General features: G+C 41.2%; 1 protein-coding gene across 1 annotated transcript in view; it reads right to left on the bottom strand.

Annotated features, from left to right (window-relative positions):
- LOC148014196 (acetolactate synthase small subunit 1, chloroplastic-like) overlaps window positions 1-14532 on the bottom strand; it is a 100632-nt gene extending 86100 nt beyond the window's left edge. Inside the window, exons 1-6 of the mRNA XM_087666277.1 lie at window positions 14169-14532; window positions 13528-13741; window positions 1032-1115; window positions 775-843; window positions 620-703; window positions 351-503 (exon numbers count right to left, since the gene is read on the bottom strand). Coding sequence (XP_087522403.1) covers window positions 351-503; window positions 620-703; window positions 775-843; window positions 1032-1115; window positions 13528-13741; window positions 14169-14401 — 837 coding nt within the window. The 5' untranslated portion in view covers window positions 14402-14532. The remainder of the gene's footprint in view (window positions 1-350; window positions 504-619; window positions 704-774; window positions 844-1031; window positions 1116-13527; window positions 13742-14168) is intronic.
- Window positions 14533-20771: the final 6239 nt, after the last annotated feature.

Below are 20771 nucleotides of genomic sequence, written 5' to 3'. Positions count from 1 at the left end.
CAGATTTTGTAGGACCTTGTATGTTAAAGTCATTACCAAAGTTTCTCAGTTTCCCGATTTGTGCTTTAAACTTCCAATCACTTGTCATATTTTACTTCTCAGCACTTATGTCATAAGTAGACTGACCATCACAGTAATTTCAATGACTAGAAAACAGTTAGATTTTTAAGAATGCAATGTAACAGGTTAGACGTTATCCATACAAGTCTGTGTTCCCTTTGTTGAAGGCCTAAGCCAATGAAAAAAGTAAGAATATTCTCTATCCAGCTCTGTTAGGTTAATCATACTTACAATACGTAGAAAATGCTGAAAGAACCTACAGATGAATCTGAATAGTAACAGATCTATACCCGGGATGGAATACCCAAACCAACAGCTGCTGCAGCACCTTTGTCCACAAGCCAGTTCTTTTCTGGTGTGCTGTCTTCACTGTCTGATGTTGTGGTTCCATTCATTCTACTCAATGGCAGAGTTTGACCCAGCTTTTCCCTCCTCAAAGCAATCTACAAATACTATCGATCTCAGCTGAATACTTAGTGGCTAAATGACTGAATTCCCAAGAAAACAACCTTCCCACTAAATCATTGAAGTGAAACAAACACATCAGCCAAAAACTCACCTTACCAGTACGAGCTACCTCTTTTATACCAAACTTGCTTGTTGAACGTTGAAACGCAGCTAACTTTCCAGGATCGCCAGTTACCTGAAGGGCACATATTTCAATTAAGTTTCAGGACCTCAAAGTCCATCTCTGTACTACAATTATTTATGCACCTCAATTGTCAATGTGTCCTCTGAAACATCGACTACACGTGCTCGAAATATGTCTACCAGCCCAAGAGCCTGCACCATTGGCAACCTATCAGTATAAGTTGTGACATCGTAGAGTTTTGAATTAAGGTGTAGAGCTCCACATGAGTAAAATCTCCATTCCCAATCTTTCTATAATAGCATTGATTTGCTACAGAATTACATTTTAGTTGTGAGACAAATGGGTTTTCTCATCAAATGATGCTGGTTAGTGTAATGACCTCCATTCGTTGTGCTGCTGTGACACTCAGCTTAATTAGCATGAGTTCTCTTTCTACTCGTGACTCCTTTGACAGGTCCTCAACCTGAAATTGATTCAATAATTAAAATCCATGTGCCATGTCATCAATCAAATGTATCATTCGAGTAGAGCTAGTTAAAGTATCAACATTTGCCTTTACAGAACAAAACATGATTAGCAAATGACTTTAGAACATGCTAAGAGCTTTAAAAGCACATTAGAACAAATCTCAAACAAAGCTAATAGTTATACGCTCATCCCCGACCATTTGTTCATTATAACCACCCTTTTACAAAGGGTTGATGTGCATCATAAGACCACAAGAGACCGCTTTGAGATTAGACATCCCATGCACCACCAAGCATCCCCTCTCCCAATGACTTCCATCTAAACTATGACATCAGCTGGTCCTTCAATTACTGGTGCTTTCCATTACATTACAAGCTCACTTTTTAAAGTCCTTTTTCTGCTTATGATGGAAATTGAAGTGAAATGAATGGACAGTAAACTCAAATGAACACTAGCAAACAAATATGAGATAGTCCAACCAAGTCTAATCATAAAGTTGGTGTCATGTAAATTAAAGTATTCATTCATTAATGTGACATTTGCAAAAGGAAACAACTTAAGGAGTTGTGACCACTGATGTATTGCAGAATATACACATACAAGTTCAAGTGTGCATGACCAATAGCGCACGTAAGGGATGTGTGCCCCAAGGGCTTAGGCCATTTAAAACACTCAACTCGAACCAATTAATATGTGGACAAGGGCTAGAGCCATATGAGCAGGTGATATGGCAGGCATGCACACACTTACTAGGACTAAGGTCATTAATTAATACAATAAGGTCGCGCAATGGCTGGAGGTGAATCCTGCAGCTCGCACACTCTTTCCTCTCTCTCTCTCTCTCTTTTCTATTCAACTGCAAAAACCCTATTATACAGATCAGGTCAGCAAGTTTGTATATCTTATCTATCATTGGTATCAAAGTAAAAAGAGCCTGCAGAGAGAGGATATGATATAATCTCTTAATTTTTTAACAAGAAAATGCAAAGGCCACCCTCCAAACTGCCCAACACTGCCTCAACACTTATCATATTCCTCCATAGCTCTAGTGTGAACGCTCCCTTATCCATGGGCACTTTCTACCTTCTAGCTGAAGAAGAGTTTTTCCCCATGTGAGCACCCATTAGTGGGTGTGGTACTTCACTACCTTAGGGATTATACTTTCATTATCATTCTCACATAGTGGATGTGACCTTCAAGGGCAGCCATTCACTTGTTCATTGTGCAGTGAGAGAGAGAGAGAGAGAGAGAGAGAGAGAGAGAGTGTGTGTGTGTGTGTGTGCGCACGCGCGTGCGCGTGCATGCATCTTGTTGAACCCTATGTTGTGCTAAGAAATGCACTTAGTCACTTAAACAGCCCCAAAACATGCTTATTTTAGGCTTATTTTTGCCAAAACCCTAAAATGGGGAGCAGATCGAGAGAGTTAAGTGGGAGAGGATCTAAAACCCTAATTTTCTATAAATTAGCAGCCAACCCTCCACTCTTCCCTTAATCTCGTTTTTGCAGATTTCAAGTGTTTCAACTTGCTCCCCACACCCCGTTCGCGAAGGACATCTCAGCCGAAGCTGTCCATTGCTATCTCCATCAATTGGCACCTAATTCCCAGCCCTCTTCACACAGTTTGGAGCTGATTTCAGTCAGGCAACTGTTGTTCCCGTTTGGAGCTGTTGCCGTACTGCTTGCCACGTCATCACAATCCTGCTGCCTACGTTTTCAATCTCTCTCTCTCTTGCAAGCTGTCTTGCCTGCGTTTTTAGTCTCTCTTACCTGCTGCCGGCGTTTTGAGTCTTTCTCTCTCCTCACTGCTATCTGCATCAGATCCAACTTCTCACTGCTGCGTTTGCCGGTGTTCGGCATCCAAAGGCTGCCTTGCTACGATTCGGGATCCGTTCGAAGTACGACACACTCTCCAGCTCATTACCCTTGCCTTGATCCTTGAGATACATGAGTTCGAGGTTCAGTATTCATTCACTGCATAGTGTGTTTGCTGCATGAGCATCATATTATTCAGTAGTTATATCACTTCATTTATTCCTCATGCAAAGTATGTGTTTATCCAATCCGTCACAAAGACGAGACCTTGGATAAATTTAAAAAATTCCTAGCACCTTTGTATGCTCACTTGAGAGTGTTTGGCTATGAGACATTTATACACAATTACAAGGAATAACACAACAAACTTGAGCCAAAGTGCTGTAAATGTATTTTCCTAGGATGTGGTGATGAAGGCGAAATGGGGTATCGATTATGGGATCCCAAGAAAAGAAAAGTAGTGTGCAGCAATGATGTTATCTTTTAGGAAGATCGCATGCACAAACAGCCCGAAAAGACAAAGGAGGTCAAAAGGGCTATATTCTAGGAGGATGTACTAATAGGACAGCAAAGAATGCCCGTTAGACAGCAGCAAATACCCGTTGTAAATGTCCCTGAAAATTCAAGGAACAATGCTGAAAATGATCAGCAAGATCTTGCCCATAATGTACCACAAATTCAACAAAAACAGATGCATTTGGAACACCCAGAACCAGCCATACAGCATGCTGAACCTGTAGAACAGCAAGCTATTAATGCAGATTTGCAAGCTGAACAGCCAGCAAATCTTGACATTGGGTCCATAGGTCGACTAAAGTGCAAAGACAACCAAATAGGTTTGTTCCTAGTATCAATTATGTTGCTGATTAAGTCATGTTGATAGATTGTGGTGAGCCGTCATGCTTCCAAGAAGCTATGGACAAAACAAACAGCAAGAAATGGCATAAGGCAATGCTGTTAGAGATGGAATCTCTCATCAAAAATGGTACTTGGGATTTGGTGCATTTGCCTAAAGGATAGAAAGTGCTACCATACAAATGGGTTTACAAAATGAAAATCACTTCTCGTTCTTTGCCAAAGTACAAGGCATGGCTGGTTGCTAAAGGATACAAGCAAGAACATGGAATTGATTTTGATGAAATATTTTCCCCTATAGTCAAAATGACTATGTTGCGAACCATCTTGGGTTTAGTTGCATCTAAAGATATGGACCTCATATAGATGGATGTGAAAACTGCTTTCTTACATGGTGATCTACATGAGGAGATCTATATGCAATAGCCTGAGGGTTTTACTGCACAGGGGCAAGAGCACATGGTATGTAAGCTCAACAAGAGTTTGTATGGGCTAAACCAAGCATCACGAGAATGGTATCATAAATTTAATGCATTTATGCGATCTCAAGGATTTCATCACTCTCAAGTTGATCATTGCTTATACACCAAGAAGGCGGCAGATGACAGCCTTATTCTCTTGGTTTTATGTGTGGATGATATGCTGATTGCAGGCAAGGATATTCATGCCCTCAACTCCTTGAAGCAGAGTTTACACAATAGCTTTGATATGAAGGATCTTGGTGAGGCCAATTGCATTCTTGGTATGTGTATACTCAGAGAGACATCGAAGGGTCTTCTTTATCTATCACAGCAAGAGTATGTCACTAAGGTTTTGCAGTGTTTCAATATGGAGGTGGGGGAAGCCATTGGTATACCATTGCCTCCATATGTGAAACTTAGTGCAAATGACAGCCCTATATCTGATGATGGAAAGGCTGAAATGGCCAAGATACCTTATGCTTCAGCTGTTGGTAGCTTGATGTATGCTATGGTTGTTACACATCCTGACATTGCATTTGCGATGACAGTGGTTAGCACATACATGGCATATCCTAGCGAAAAGCATTGGGAAGCAGTGAAGGGTATCATGAGATACCATAAGGACACAGGATTTGTGTACCTGCTTTGGTGAGCAAAAATCATTTGTTGTTGGCTTCACAGATGCAGACTATGAAGGCCATCCTGACTGCAAGAAGTCTACTTCAAGATATATGTTCACGTTCACAAGTGGAGCAATCTCTTGGATATCTAGGCTCCAAAAGTGTGTTGCATTGTCTACTACAGAGACAGAGTATGTGGCTGCCACTAAGGCATGCAAAGAAGCTTTATGGCTTTCAAGTCTGGTAAGAGAGCTTAGTATTACATAGGTTCCTATCCTCCATTGTGACAGTTAGAGTGCTATCATGCTAGCACGGAATCCTATCTTTCACGCGAAGACAAAGCGCATATAGGTGAAGTATCATTTTATCAAGGATGTACTTGATAGTAAGAGCATTGAAATTGTCAAGGTACATACATATGATAACCCTACAAACCTTCTTACGAAGGGTCTTCCAACAGAGCGGTTTGCTCATTGCCACCAGATAATGGGGGTTGGATAGTATATGTGTATTTCAGCTTTGTACATACATAAACCAAACTGATTCTTTTCTCTACCTTCAAGCACGTTGCCTTTAGGTGGGAGGTTGTTGGAAATAAAGGCTCATCATGCCTTTAACGGTGTTTGAGTGTGAATGCACCCTTACGCTCATATACTTTATATCTATTATCTAAACCTAAAGTGGTACACCCGTCATTGTACGAAATACTAATTGTGTTGTGCTCTCACTCTTACTCCTCACTCTTTCTACTCTTCTATCTGCACTCAGTCTGCATAGCACTCAATCTCGATCCTAGCTAGGCTATCAAATACAACTAATTTTGGGATTAAAATCCAAGCAAAGAACCCCACACAATTAAATTTTCTTTGATAAGTAATGGAAAGGTCTTAGCACACGCGTAAGCATGGCTAGTATCTAATTCCAAACACACACTTTTATATTTTTATTTTTATTTTTAAATTTTCATCGGGATTAAAAATCCCCCCTCGATGTTGACGTCATGAACATCGAGATCAATATCAATTTACTTGCAACGACATCGCCAAACATTGGATGCTTGGCAGGCCCTTTTTCGCCCAATATTGAAGACACGAGCACTCAAACGGTCTTCAATGTGTCGTTGACAACCCCGATTTGATGTAGATAGACACCAATGTGAAAAGCCAAGCTCGTGATGGCAACCTTTTGATTTTGGTACACCCTTCTTGTAACTGACACATTGTACAATGGCCTAATCAGCTTTATATATGTGAGAGGAGAGCATCAAAGGATGCATTATATGTTGATACCACTATTATGGATGACACTGAGTGGTGGCATGCTCAGTTTGGCCATCTCAACTATGGTAGTTTGCTTCGTTTGAGAAGCAAATGTGGGGTGCTTGATCTTCCTCCATTGAAAGCACCTACTAAATATGTATGTGAGAGTTACACTCTTGGCAAAATGCATCATGTTTCGTTTCCGAGAAAGAGAATTATGCATGCTAATCAAAAATTACAACTTGTGGACAGTGTTTATGAACCCATGTGTGTTAAATCCATAAAAATATATTTGTATTTTGTTATCTTCATTGATCACATGACTTGTCATTGTTGGGCCTGCTTTGAGGCACAAATCTGCAGTTCTTGAATCCTTTCAAATCTTCTTTGCATTACCTCAAAATAGCAACAAACGCAAGTTGACTACTCTCCGTACAAATTGCCGAGGGGAGGGGGCGTGGGGTGGTTATATGTCACAAGAGCTTACCTCTTTTTTAGCTGAAAGGCACATTAAACATCAATATACCATGTCTTACACACCGCAACAAAACAGTGTGGCTGAAAGAAAGAATCAAACTTTAATGAAAATGGCATATTGTATGCCTTCACATGATAACGCTAAACCCAAAGTTTTGGCATGATTTGCCAAGTCACCCTCTTTCATCCATTTGGCATTCATTGGTGAATAATTTTAAAATTCCACCAAGTATCTCTTGGAAACTTTACCTCTAATCTTCCTTATTTTCAACTTGCCACCTATTGGCACAATCCCTTGCCGTGACTCCCTCCTACTCATATACAAAGCATTTGTTTGCAACCATTAACTCCTTGCATTGTGCAAGTGTTTTCCAAGTTTTTCCTTGGTGTTTTTCTCTCTCCTCAATCCGATTTTCAAATTTGCCCCTCTTTTCAACCTTTGAATACTTCTCGGACAGCTAGTCATCATCATCTTGAAAGCCTAAATCCTCTCCACGAATCAAAGCATCAATTGTATTTGCCATCTCTATAAGTTATGACACGCTGGTCACAATGGTCTTTATGCAAAATCCCCTAATTCCTTTACGCAACCCATAACAACACTTCTCCATTTGCTCATAAAGACAAATAGCTCAATAAGAAGTAAAGGGCAACAATACATCCCAAAACTTCTTATTATATTGCTTCAAATTTTAGCATTGTGATACATCCAACTTATTCCAAGCACTAATAATATCCACTTCAAGAGTGCTCGCCAACCAATTAGAGGTAAATATTCCCTTAATTTATACCCATGTTGATGATGATCTACCTTACATTAGAAGTGCAAACCACCACTGCAATGCATTTTCCTTCAAGAAAGCGGTTGCCTTTTGAATCTTAGAGAATTCGGTGAAATTGCCTTCCGAATAGGCTACATCAAATTTCTAAATGAAAGTCCAAGCTTTCAACCTATCTTATGTAGCATTGAAGGCCTCAAATTTCACCCCATTTCCACCCTCATCATAGCCCTTCGCTACCCCCTTGGGAGTCAAATTATCATAACTAACACCATAAGAAACATTTGCATGATCAACATTCATTCCTTGAGCCCCATAGATACCACGCGATACACTGCATTACCATACGTGCCACTTTGTGCCCCAGGTATCATATAGTATACCAATACTACCATACATGGGGTTTTGCATTCCACTTGCCATACGTAAATACATTGAGCCTTGCATTCCATGCATTGGCTGCTACATACCATAAGGAGTTGCACCATGCATCCCCATACGCACTCCTTGACCCACCATAGCATGAATACCAAGAGTACCCTCACTGCCCCATACTTGCATGCACGCTTCGCTATCCAAAATCCATTGCATTGGCACTACCAAGATGGCCTTGCGCTTACGCTTCTTGCCTACTGGCAGTGGTTGCTTTTGCTCATTCACAACATTGGGAGCATCTTGAGATGGCTTTGGCATTTCCTTCGATACATCTTGTCATCCCAAAGCTCTAGAGAATGACTTTCTCTTTCCACTTTTATTGTTATTGGAACAATACAAAACCAAGTAAATTGAGGATCTTTTAGTACTTACGCAAACATATCAACTGCTCTCCTTAAACGATCTTTGAATCAATCATCAAATTCTTCATCTTCTTGTTGATCATGAGCATTTAGTAGCCTAAGGGAGCCTATTTCTTGCTCTAGAGGATGGCTTCCTCTTTTCACCCTCGTTGTCCTTCTTGAAAGAATTCAAAAACTGAATAAACAAAGGACCCTTTACCAATTATACAAACATATCAATTGCTCTCCTCAAACGACCTTTGAACCGATCATCAAATTCTTCATCTTCTTGTTGATCATCAATGTTTAGTAGCCTAAAGGAACCCCCTTCTTGCTCTAAATCCAAATTTTCTCCTTGTTTCCCTAGCTATGTGTCCATTCCAAGTTTAGGCATTACATTTCCTCTATTACTTTGTGTACCTTCCAATGGTGAAGCATCATCATGACTTGAGCCGAAATCACTACATGATGACATACATCAATACTCTTCTCTATCATCTATAAGCTACAAAGAATGTAAAAATGACAATATTTTGAACTTAACCAACTTGATCAATTATCATCATGAAAATTAGAAGACAGACAGACAGAGAGAGAGAGAGAAGTTAACACCATGTTGAGAGGGAAACCAGCCCCTTCCTCTTTACAAGAATTTATTGAAACAAAAACACAAGCACCAAGTGCATGAACCATATACAAAAGGGCTGATTTGCTACAATAGAGATTTGCTACAATAGACCCTAATTTCTACAAACTCCTAGCAACAAATTGATTTTCTTCTTTAGTGCTTGGATTAGATCAAGCTAAGTAGAAAGTGCTTCTTAGATGAGAAATAGATAGCAAACTACAAAGCATATAACTAAAATTTTAGCATGAGAGCTTATTTTAAATGAAAAGAGAAACCAAGTGTAGAGACACTTGTCTCTTCAAAATGACACGCGTCCTATTTTAAATGCCGCATATCACTTTTCTACAAAAAGTATCTTCCAAACCTTCTACTCTAAAAATGTCCCAGATGGTTAAAAATTTAAGATAGCTGTTGAGGACAAATTTGTTCTTTGCAAAATTCCGAAGCCTTTGACACGAACAAAATTTCCATTTCAACAACTTCCAAAAATAGTAGCCTCCTAAATTTTAGGAGTCACCAAATTTAACTTCTGAATAGCTTTATTATATAGGTTTACCAATTTATGGAAGCATGTAGATCGAGTAGAGAGAGATTAACCTCTTTTGTTCATACCATCTAACTAGGGGATATAGAAAATGTATGCTCCTTTCTTCTTTGAATCGACTCGGACAAGCAGTATTTTTATTTCCATTATTGACTCTTGGAAGTACCTTTTCGAGACGTAAGTATTGGCTATTTTGAAGTTCAAATTTTTTCAAAACTATTGTATTGAATGGTATAAGAAATCCAATCAATCGATCTATTGGCTCATTCTTTGTTTTTGAATAGATTTGCATAATAGAAGATTCTCTCCTATTTTGATGAGAATCGAATCCTAATGATTGGAGAAACCACTTAGGATTCTAGAATAGATAGAGACTCCTATTGAAACTATTTCCTGCTAATCCCACTGCAAAAGGGAACAATGATTAAACTTGCTGCCAATGCACCGAATTCCTATACTCGAGTAGCATGAAGTCTAATTTTTCGAAAGGTAAAAGATTACTCTTTTGTTTCGTTACTCATAGCCGATCAAAATCCTTTTGGTAACAGTCATTTTTATGACGTACTAAAAACCTATAGAATTCGAAAAACCTGCGGAAATCTCCCGGATTGCTATCCATGGATCATAGATGAATCCTATTTATCATCTTTCCGGATGTATTCCAGCTAGGATTCCTTACTGCCCGGACCTTGCACCCACCTGAAACTAGGGGATTCCTTACCTCATATGTAGGAAATTGTTGTTTTTCTCCCCCCAAACCTGCAAAAAAATCTCCGTTCAATTTCGAGTCATTATTCTGATATGCTCCTTTTTTTCCATCCTTCAAGAATCCCACTGGCTAAGAACAGAATAAAAGAATTGAGAAAAATCTATTGCTGGTTCTTTGACTACGGTACCCCTATGAAGAAGTCTCACTAGATCTATTGAACCTCTTTGTATCGAATCTCTCTCGTTCAAGCGATGCACAAGGATTGCTACTGCTAGTAACACGAGGATTTCCAAGGCGGCGCTATTACCCCTCTCCCGTACGGAACCGCGCGGGTCTCGTAGGAGACGTGAACCCAACATTCATAAGTCAAATAGTTTAATAAAAGGTTTATAGCTAGAGAACGGACCCATTAAGGATTCTCCTTGATTTTGGTTTTTGAATACTTCAAAGAAGTAGCGAATCGATAGATTCCTACTGACTCCAAAAGGTTAGATAGGGAATATGAAGTTCTTACTTTGTTTTCTTCCACTTTTTCCACCTCATTCCTCCTCTCCATTGTATTTCTATGGAATAGATACTATTTGCTTATACTATTCTATTATAAGAAAAAAATGGAAAGTTTCAAGACCCAATGGAGTGAATGTTACCCGAACGTAGTAATTTATAGACATTTTGGGATCCAAAACTTCCATTTTCCTTGGAATCTCAACCTGTTGCAAATTGGGGAAAACCCTATCTATTTCTTTCTTTTTTTTTTCTATCGACCTTTTTTCGTTCACACGAGAATCTTGAGATATGCAACCAAATGGGCAAACGATGGGGATTGAACCTGCGAGTAATGGATCCACAATCCATTGCCTTGATCCACTTGGCTACGTCCGCCCCTCCCTTACTTGTTCTTGAAACGTAGAAGGGAACAGAATCTATTCTACAGGGTCATTCAATTGAGAAACGTTTCATTGGTCCATTTTTTGAATGGTAGATCCATCTCATAAAGAATGTGTTTTCGATTCATTGCAATGAGCGCAAGATTACAACCATTTCGTAAATTGAAATTTAAAAAAAATTTGGATGCTTCTTAGAGTTATAGAAGAGTATTATTCTAAATATTTTGAAGGATTCAAAATCGAGAGCCCATCGCGTGGAGTCACGGCAAACGATAACAATTCTTTCTATCTATTTGTTAGGACTCAGTTTCGTCTCAGTTTCGTGAAATACCAAGCATTTGAAAAAGAGAAGGCTTGGTATTTCATTATACTGTAGCACCAAGAAAGTATTATCCATTTACAGAAGGAGCTTCAATAGAAGCTAAGTCTAGAGGAAAGTTATGAACGTTACATTCGTGCATAACTTCCATACCTAAGTTAGCACGGTTGATAATGTCAGCTCAGGTGTTAATTACACGGCCTTGACTATCAACCACGGTTGATAATATCAGCCCAGGTGTTAATTACACGGCCTTGACTATCAACCACGGATTGATTGAAGTTGAAACCGTTCAAATCGAATGCCATGGTGCTAATACCCAAAGCGGTAAACCAAATGCCTACTACGGGCCAAGCAGCTAAGAAGAAGTGTAGAGAACGAGAATTGTTGAAGCTAGCATATTGGAAGATCAAACGGCCAAAGTAACCGTGAGCGGCTACAGTGTTGTAGGTTTCTTCCTCTTGACCAAACTTGTAACCTGCATTAGTAAACTCATTCTCAGTTTTTTCTCTGATCAAACTAGAAGTTACCAAAGAACCATGCATCACACTAAATATAGAGCAACCGAATACGCCAACTACACCCAACATGTAGAAAGGATGCATAAGGATGTTGTGGAAAATAATCATAAAATTGAAAGTACTAGAAATGCCTAGAGGCATACCGTCTAAGAAGCTTCCTTGACCGATTGGATAGATCAAGAATACGGCGGCAACGGCTGCGACGGGAGCTAAGTATGCGACAGCAATCCAAGGACGCATACCTAAACGGAAGCTTAATTCCCACTCACGACCCATGTAGCAAGCTACACCAAGTAGGAAGTGAAGAACAATCAGTGCGTAAGGACCACCATTGTATAGCCATTCATCAACAGAAGCTGCTTCCCAAATGGGGTAGAAGTGTAAACCTATAGTTGAAGAAGTAGGGATGATAGCACCGGAGATAATGTTGTTTCCGTATAGCAAAGATCCGGAAACAGGCTCCAAATACCATCAATATCTACTAAAGAAGCTGGAATGAAAGCAATGATAAATACAGAGGTTGCGGTTAATAGGGTAGGAATCATTAAGACACCAAACCATCCGATGTAAAGACGGTTTCCAATGCTAGTGATCCAGCCGCAGAAGCGACCCCATAGGCTTGCGGTTTCGCGTCTTTCTAAAGTTGCGATCATGGTAATTTTTGGTTTTCAAAATAATGAGTGATTCCCCAAGCGAGTGCGCTTGTTAACTTATACTATATCATGAAATTCTATTCATGTCAACTAATCTTGATCCTTCAACACGCAAAAAAAGAAGGGAAGGTCTATTGATATTTTGAACGCCTTTGTTTCTCATCCTTGTTATGCATTACGTATTCAATCTTCGATAAGAAAGAATTGCGGAGTTCTCTTCTGTATCTCATTGGGAACTCATTGGGAAGAGAAATGTAGATCATCCATTCACAACCAAATCAATATGGATTCCCAGCTCCTATAGAAACCAATATCCTAACATGACAAATGGGACTACAATATTTTGTCCATGGTGGGATTCTTTTCATGAAATGGAATGAAGAGTGGATGAGAGTGGTCTTAGAGTGACAATGGGATGCGCACAACATGACCTTTTATAGAGGGTTTTTGGGTATTTGCCCGATAGGCTAAATAAAAGCCTTTTAACCATAAATAAAGCTTTTAGGGGCTGAATTAAGGAGCAATAATTAGCATTAATGCATGTATAATATTTAATGCTAGCCTTGATTTTGGTTGCTCAACAACTATGCCTTTAGTTGTCAAGTGCACACCTTCTTTTAGGTGCACATAGGCATAATAGAATTAATCAATCATCCAATCATTCTCTAATTCCTTGTGAGCGTTGCACTTGGTGCTGTAGTTGGATACCATCATTAATGTCAATGGCATGCCATGGAGACACTTAAAAAGACATCCATGATCATCCCAAAACATCCCATGGGTCTTTTAAAATTGGAGAAACGGTATTCTATGGACAGCTACACAACATCTTGACTTAGAAACTTGAAAGGAAGATGGCCATCTCTAACCTCTTAAGAGAGCCAACACACCCAGGTTGTGTTGGGGGGCTAGCCAACTTCTGTTACATTCTTGCATCATCCAATACCCTTTCCCATAATCCTAAACAGAGAAACAAATACATGTGCACACACTAAACATGTACGCATGCACATTTTTATAATGAACATATGTTACTCAAGGGAAACCTCAAAAGGATGAAAAAACCATGAAAATAAGACTTGTTTAGAAATAGAAAGCACAAGTACCTGCCAGACATTGACAAGCTTGTACAACTGTTGCATCACCTGCTGGAGCACCCGCTCAGTACCTGAAACAACAATGGTAAAGAGGGCCTTGTCTTTGTTAAGCCCCACTGCCAACGACTCTATGTTGTAGCCCCTTCTAGCAAAGACTCCTGCAATGCGGTTGATCATCCCACTTTCATCCCCAACAAACACTGAGATGGTATGGCGCTTGACCCTATGAATATGAGTTCAGGGTCACATCTTCTTCATAAAAGCCAGCACTTGTTCGTGCATAAAAAGTTTTTGACAGCATCCAAGACATCACATGTTCAAACATTTGGCATGATGCACTGTCAGATTGTTTGTATTGAAAATTTTGCACAGTAATTATATTCTCTCTCTCTCTCTCTCTCTCTCTCTCTCTCTCTCTCTCTCTCTCTCTCTCTCTCTCTCTCTCTCTCTCTCTCTCTCTCTGTCTCTGTGTGTGTGTGTGTGTGTGTGTGTGTGTTTATGCATAATGGAATAGATTCAAATGCGATGCATGAATCAATAATCCTTAGGAGGAATTCAAACGAATAGAGAACTAAGACGTGCATGTTTTGGCGGAAATGCATGATGGCGCAGGTTCAATTGGTGTGTAATTAGAACCGTATACGACTTACTTGGATGGTAGTCTCCCGGGTAACGAATCAGGAACTTTATTGGGCAAAGAGAGAGCTTCTCCTTCGGCGAGCTTTGCGACACACAGCGAAGAAGAAGACCTCCGCCTGCTGGGAAGAGCAATGAGAGCGGTTCCTTGGAGGCTCCGAGCAAATGCGTTGGAGAGGGAGCTGCTGCAAGTTCTGTGAAGAGAGTGTGTAGAAGAAGAAGGCGTCGCCAGCAGGTCCGCAGCCATGACCCTGTGCTGGTTCCCCCTTTTGCTTTGTCTACTCGTTCCCTAAACCTTCTCGTTTCAAAATGTGAACGAGGGCCAAAGACCGAGCATTATACTCTGGCTCTCGGCTATTATTAAGCGATATGTGGAGATCGACTCTAGGAGGAGAGAGAGAGAGAGCGAGAGAGAGGTTTTAATAGAGAAGTTTTAAAGTCGAGACACAATCCAAAATGGCTTAAAAGGCAATATCCCACACAATCTAAGATGTGAAATTACCGTGAACCATGGTGGAATGAAACTTTTTTAAGAAACTATTCTACTAGCCATTGAGAGAGAGAGAGAAGAAGCACTTAGGCTCTTGCAATGCTTGGATAATTGGATACTTTTCCACTAACTAGTCCACTAAAGAGAGAGAGAGAGAGAGAGAGAGAGAGAGAGTGTGTGTGTGTGTGTGTGTGTGTGTGAAGAAGAAGAATTTGCGTAGACTCAAGCCCTCCAATATGTGGACAATTTATTCTGAGAAGACACGTATTGAAGGGCAAAATTATAAAATCTAAGGTACTTTTTCTGTAGTTACATTACAGCATTGACAAGTTGGACTCACAATGCCTCTTCTTGCAATCATGCCATAATAGGCACTTTTCGAGTGGAACTCCTTGTCCCCTTGCTTCACACTCTCCAAGTGCTTCACTGCAATCCTCATGTCATCTCCCAGCACGCTTGCGTACACTACACCAAATCCTCCTTTGCCCACCAATAGCTTGGAAAATTTGTGTGTTATGATTGATATACACTTTTCTTACAGTTTGCTCAAAATCTAAGATTGCTTAATCAATGATCTCAGATTGAAACTCACCGAAGCGTCGTACATGTTCTATAGACAATTGATGTTTTCGTCTAATTGCAAGCTAATTGAATACCATATACAAAAACATTGGGTGTGGTTGGCAAATTTTCTATCCAGGAAGGTGACGTCTCGTCCCAAGAAGAAGTGCATCCTTTGCGGCCAGTTAGAAGAGTTCATGGGCGTGCGATGGATGGAGTGCCTGAGCCAATCCACCACTTGGAAGGTACTATCCAATCTATACCATCAATACCAGAGGAAACAAGCAACCTTCCAGACTTACCTACAATCTTGGAGCCTAAGATGGAGGCAATGATCAATGCATTGATGCCCATGGATGTCGAGACTTCAAATTCGCTTAGAGAGGAAGCATCCATACCATTATATGATGGGTGCCGAGTATCTCGCTTGAAGACACTGCTTGTACTCCTAAGTGTGCAAGCAAAATACGGGCGGAGCGATGCAAGTGTGACCGAGTTGTTTACGTACCTTGTACGTACGCTTCATTGATTTCTTTTCGGCACTATCATTAAAAAGATTTACCCTTTTTCAAGGTGTTTTATGATTTTTTTTCAGGTTGCTGAAGTATCATATATTACCACTTGCAAATACCATGCCTGAGTCTCATGATAATACTCGACATGTTTTATGAAAGCTTGTCATGGACTACAAAAGCATCCATGCATGTATCAACAATTGCATACGGTTTGGAGGAGAATACGAGAGCATGGAGACATGTCTAAAGTGTGGTGCTCACAGGTATCGATAGGACTTGTAAGGGCAAACCATCCCTCAAAAAGTTCTTAGACACTTTTCGCTTATCCCCTGCATAAACCACATGTTTTGTACGTCCAGCATGGCAAACTTAACAACGTGGCATGCACAGAATAGATCCACAGATGGAGTTCAACGAATATCATCAAATTCATGTGCATAGAGCCACATTGACTCTACCTTCCCAGGCTTTGCCCCAGAGCCAAGGAATCTTCGACTCGGTCTTGCTATGGATGGCGTGAACCCATTCAGTCTGCGCTCAACTTATTACAGTGTGTGGTCTATAGTCCTTGTCAACTACAATATCCCTCCATGGCTTTTTACGAAGAAAGGACATCTCATCCTTAGCTTCCTCGTTCCCGATCGCTACAAAGTCAAAAATATGGACATGTATCTTCATCCATTAGTCAATGAGCTTAAGATTTTGTGGGAGGAGGGGGTCACAATGTAAGATATGAGCAAGCACGATGGTCGACGGTCTGCCAATATTCGAGCCATTCTTATGTGGACCATGCATGACTTTCCGGGATTTGGAGAGTGCTCAGGTAAGTAGGCTTTTATTCTCATTGGTAATATCTATCATAGCTTGTTCAAGTTTGTATTCACTAGATAGAGATGTTGGGACAGGTCTAGTTACCTCAGGTTATCATGCATGTCCATTGTGTGGGCCACAATTAGACTCCCGAAGGTCACAAACCATGAAGAAGATGGCATATCAAGAACACGCCGATTTCTTGCCCAGAGGGTCATGAACTTAGGGAATGTTTTCTTGGACAACCTCCAGCACGTATGAATGCCCAAACTGGTACGAGCTGAAAATGGTCCACACAGAGTCACATCCAAACGGAATGCAACTGTTCTCAGTTTTCTACGTGTTGCCATATTGGACCCACTTATAGATCAGATCCCATGCATATTTTCAAGAACGTGGAGCAGCTTGCTATGGGACCACATCACAGGAAAGAGAGACATTGTAGGGGCACGAATGGATTTGAAGAAGCTAGGCAAGATGAAGGCACTTTGGCTGCAGTCGAGTGCTGATTGTTGCTTGCAGCTACCTCGCGCTCCTTGGGTTTTGTCCACTAAAGAAGAGCACATTGTGAAGCAAATAGTAAAGTCCATCCGCACTTCGACGGGTATGATGCATCCTCTCAGGTCCCCGTTTTCTAAAGATGACCAATTATCAGGGCTAAAATTCCATGATTGGCATAAGATATGTCAGGTTTGTACTACGAATGGATTGTAAGTGGCATGCGTATTTCGCTATTTGGAGTGTAGTCGTTCATAATGCTCCCTCGTTTGTGGTAGTTTGTACTGCCGATCGCGATCGCAGGATGCCTTACTCCAAAAATATGCGGGGCAATTTACAGGTTGTCGACTTTAGTACAATGGATCTCACAAAAGGATATTAAGACATCCTCTATTGAATTCGCAAGGTGGGGAACAGTGGAGACGGTCTATCTCTTTGAGAAATACTTACCTATCAACATGCTCACGATACAAATCCACCTTCTTGTGCATCTTGTAGATGAAGTGGAGATTGTTGGACCTGTCCATACGCAATGGATGTTCTTCTTGGAGCGCTACATGAAAACCCTAAAAGGCGTTGTGCGACAATGAGCTCGGTCAAAAGGTAGCATGGCTGAAGGTTAGTTGGTGTCTGAGGCGCTAGTGCATATTTCACAATGGCTACCAACAGTGGGTTCAGACAACAGTATGCTATGGTCTCGCTGAAGGACAAAGATAGACTGGCCGGAGATGTGGTGGTTAGAAATGGGGTAGAAAAAAGAATGGATGCTGCAATGGAGGAGAAAGTGAATCGCTTTTGTATGTTGCACCATGCCTCTATAGAGACGTGGCTCGCTAGGTACTAGCAAGCTAGGAAAGATCAAGAGGAAGCGCGATCTGAATTTCAACGTAGTACGCGCCATCGACCGATTCGATATCCCAAGGGCATGGAGGAGATGATGCGATTTATGTCAACGCGATGGTTGTATGGAGCTTTGACCACAGTGTCTCGCGAAGGGACGGAGGTCTCAACTGAAAAGTGGGAATTCTCGAGGGGATGTAGTTCAAAGGTGATGGCATGTTTAGGATTTGTCGTATCTATATTTTATATGCAACAACTAATCGAGTGTTTCAATGTACAGTACAAAATATATAGTGCGGTATGGTCACACGGATGGCATTTTCATGTGGAGCGTATTAACAAAATGCACTCCACAACAGATTGTGGTATCATGGCAAGGTTCGAGCAAGAGAGCCGACGACGAGCAACGGATCCAAACACGGTTATAGATGAGATGGAGTATTTTGGGAATTTTCAAAGTGTTGTCACGGTGGATTATCGTAGCTTCTCCATGATCCTATTTGATGTGCAGTGGTTCAAAGTGGTACTTGAAGGAGCTGGAGCAATAGTTCGACGAGGTCCATCTGGGTTTCTCGAAATAGATTCCGAAAAAACATGGACGAATTTGCGCGACACGTTTATGTTGCCGGCCCATTGTGAACATGTGCATGAACTCATGTGTTTTTTAATTGTATTACAACATGGAACATGTCACAATAGTTAAATCTCTCTTATATGTGATTGTGAATAGGTAATTTTCTATTCAAACCCTCGACAATCTTGATGGTGGTACGTTATACCTTCAACTCCTCGAAGTGCGAAACTATATGATCAAAGCGATGTTTCGAGCATATATGAGGACACTATGTAAATAGAGGGGTCGATATTGCAAGGGGTGGAGGTCACCAAAAGCTTGGAGCATGTAGAAGAGCCAACATCAGATAACAATGATGGAAATACAGGAGTCCAAGAATTCTTTGAGAACAAGGTAGACTCATCCTTTTGTGGTCACATGTCTATCGACCTTCTAATGTATGTGGAGTTGTGTCAAGAGATTGACATGGGACCATAGGGTACTTCATACTTAGAGTATCCACCTACTCAATTCATTGACGAATTGCTTATAATTGTACATAAGATATGCATTTTAAGTAATATATTTTTTTAAAGATTTATATTACCGTGCTTTGTATTATTTATATTGATTATGCTATCATCAATTTTTGTTTGTACAGGTGAGCTTTATGGATATTTAGATCATCACGATGAGTCGAGGGATGAGCGACGAGGAGCTACATGAGATCTTCACACGTATGTCTCCAGATCAGATGGAGAGATTCAGAGATATGGCGGACCAAGAGCTGTCTTGGACACCATCTAGCCGCTTTATTAGATTTACTTCGGCGCGCTCTGATGCTTCAATTTCTAGCAGATGAGGTTGACGCTCCAGACTTGGGCCAGACAAGGGGAGTGGTTCAGGGGGATGCTGTGAAGATCTGGATGCAGTGAGCCCGCGGTCGGCTCAGGATACAGGTGCTACTCCTCGCTCTCATGGTGGTTCAAGAGAGTGTGGCTCAGATGGTTACTGTGGAGGTACCGACGCAGTGTCTCCGTCTCATCGTTCTGTTGGAGTTGCGTCACCTCCGAGATTTGTTACACCTATGGAAACGTCTACTCCAATACTCCGGCTTTTGCTCAGTCGTCCGCAGGTGGCACCCCTATGGGTGTTACTCCGAGAGATACTACCTCTGTAGGTACACCAGATGTACCTGGGTCTCCTGGATATGCCCAGGAGCGTGGTCGCAGGTGGGAGAGGACCCATCTTAGGCATACCCCAGAGGGGTATGCCTACCTTGTAGATGATAGGTCAGGAGCCATCATCATGAATGATGAGGGAAGGAGGGTGATGGCTCGCATGAGAGAGTTGTGTCAACAAGTTTTTTGGCACAATATCTTGGATCATTGGGAGAACATACCGGAGGGGAGCAAGGACTATATAGTAGCATCCTTGCATGAGGAGTTTTCGGTATGAGCCGAGCAGATAGGTTTTCTACGGGCTGGATGATGGAGTGCATGTGTGCATACATGTCACACAAATGATCGGATGCACGTAAGGCACTCAAGAGTGGGGCTTCAAAGCTCGAGTGGCTAGACGTGGATGACTGACGCCGACTCAGGGAGGAGGCTACAGATTCTCCAAGACGTTGGAGATAGCAGCGTGAGGCGGCGAGGGCACGACTAGAGGCCGGAGTGGTTCATCATCTTGGGAGTGGAAACCACAGGACATATCTCGAGGACTTTGTAAGTTTTTCTTTTGTTTTGCTTGCTTATTTTTTTGCAATATCCTTTGTACTGACAATCGTGTTTCTAATAATTGTGTTTTATTTTCTTTGCAGTACTCCATTACAAATCGCGATCCCACCAGCCTTGAGACTCGATATGCAAAGAGTCAGAGTCTCACTGCATTGATCGACCGATTGTATGGATGCGATGGCCCTGTAAGTCACTCATCTTTCTTGTCCGTAGTTAGTATGTTTAATTAGAATGCATTATTGTATGGTGGACTGATGTGTAGTCGTTTCTTTTTTTCAGAGCTCGTTCAATGACGAGTGTTAACCCCAACACGAAGAAAGCAAAAGAAAGTGGAAAAGACGCAGGGCAAAGGCGGAAAAAAGGTAGCCCGTTTGAAGAAAGAATAGGAAAAAAGACCAAAAGCGCAAGGGCAATCTTAAATGTCCAAGGCAAATGCAAAAGGGGAAAGGCGCACCCTGAAATCTTGTAAAAGAGCGCCGAGCTCTCACCTGTGCAATTTGTAAATGTAGACATGCGGTGGAAAGGAAGCTAGGAAGATAGAATGACAATGAGAAAAGGGGCCTAGGCTAATGGCCGGCCATGTAAAAAAGGGGGATGACCGCCCATGGCAA

The sequence above is a fragment of the Lygodium microphyllum genome, chromosome 25 (assembly GCF_053477565.2).
Source record: "Lygodium microphyllum isolate KBCC chromosome 25, Lygodium_microphyllum_v1.1.10, whole genome shotgun sequence".
Lineage (NCBI taxonomy): Eukaryota > Viridiplantae > Streptophyta > Polypodiopsida > Schizaeales > Lygodiaceae > Lygodium > Lygodium microphyllum.
This window is presented reverse-complemented; position numbering and strand designations above follow the sequence as displayed.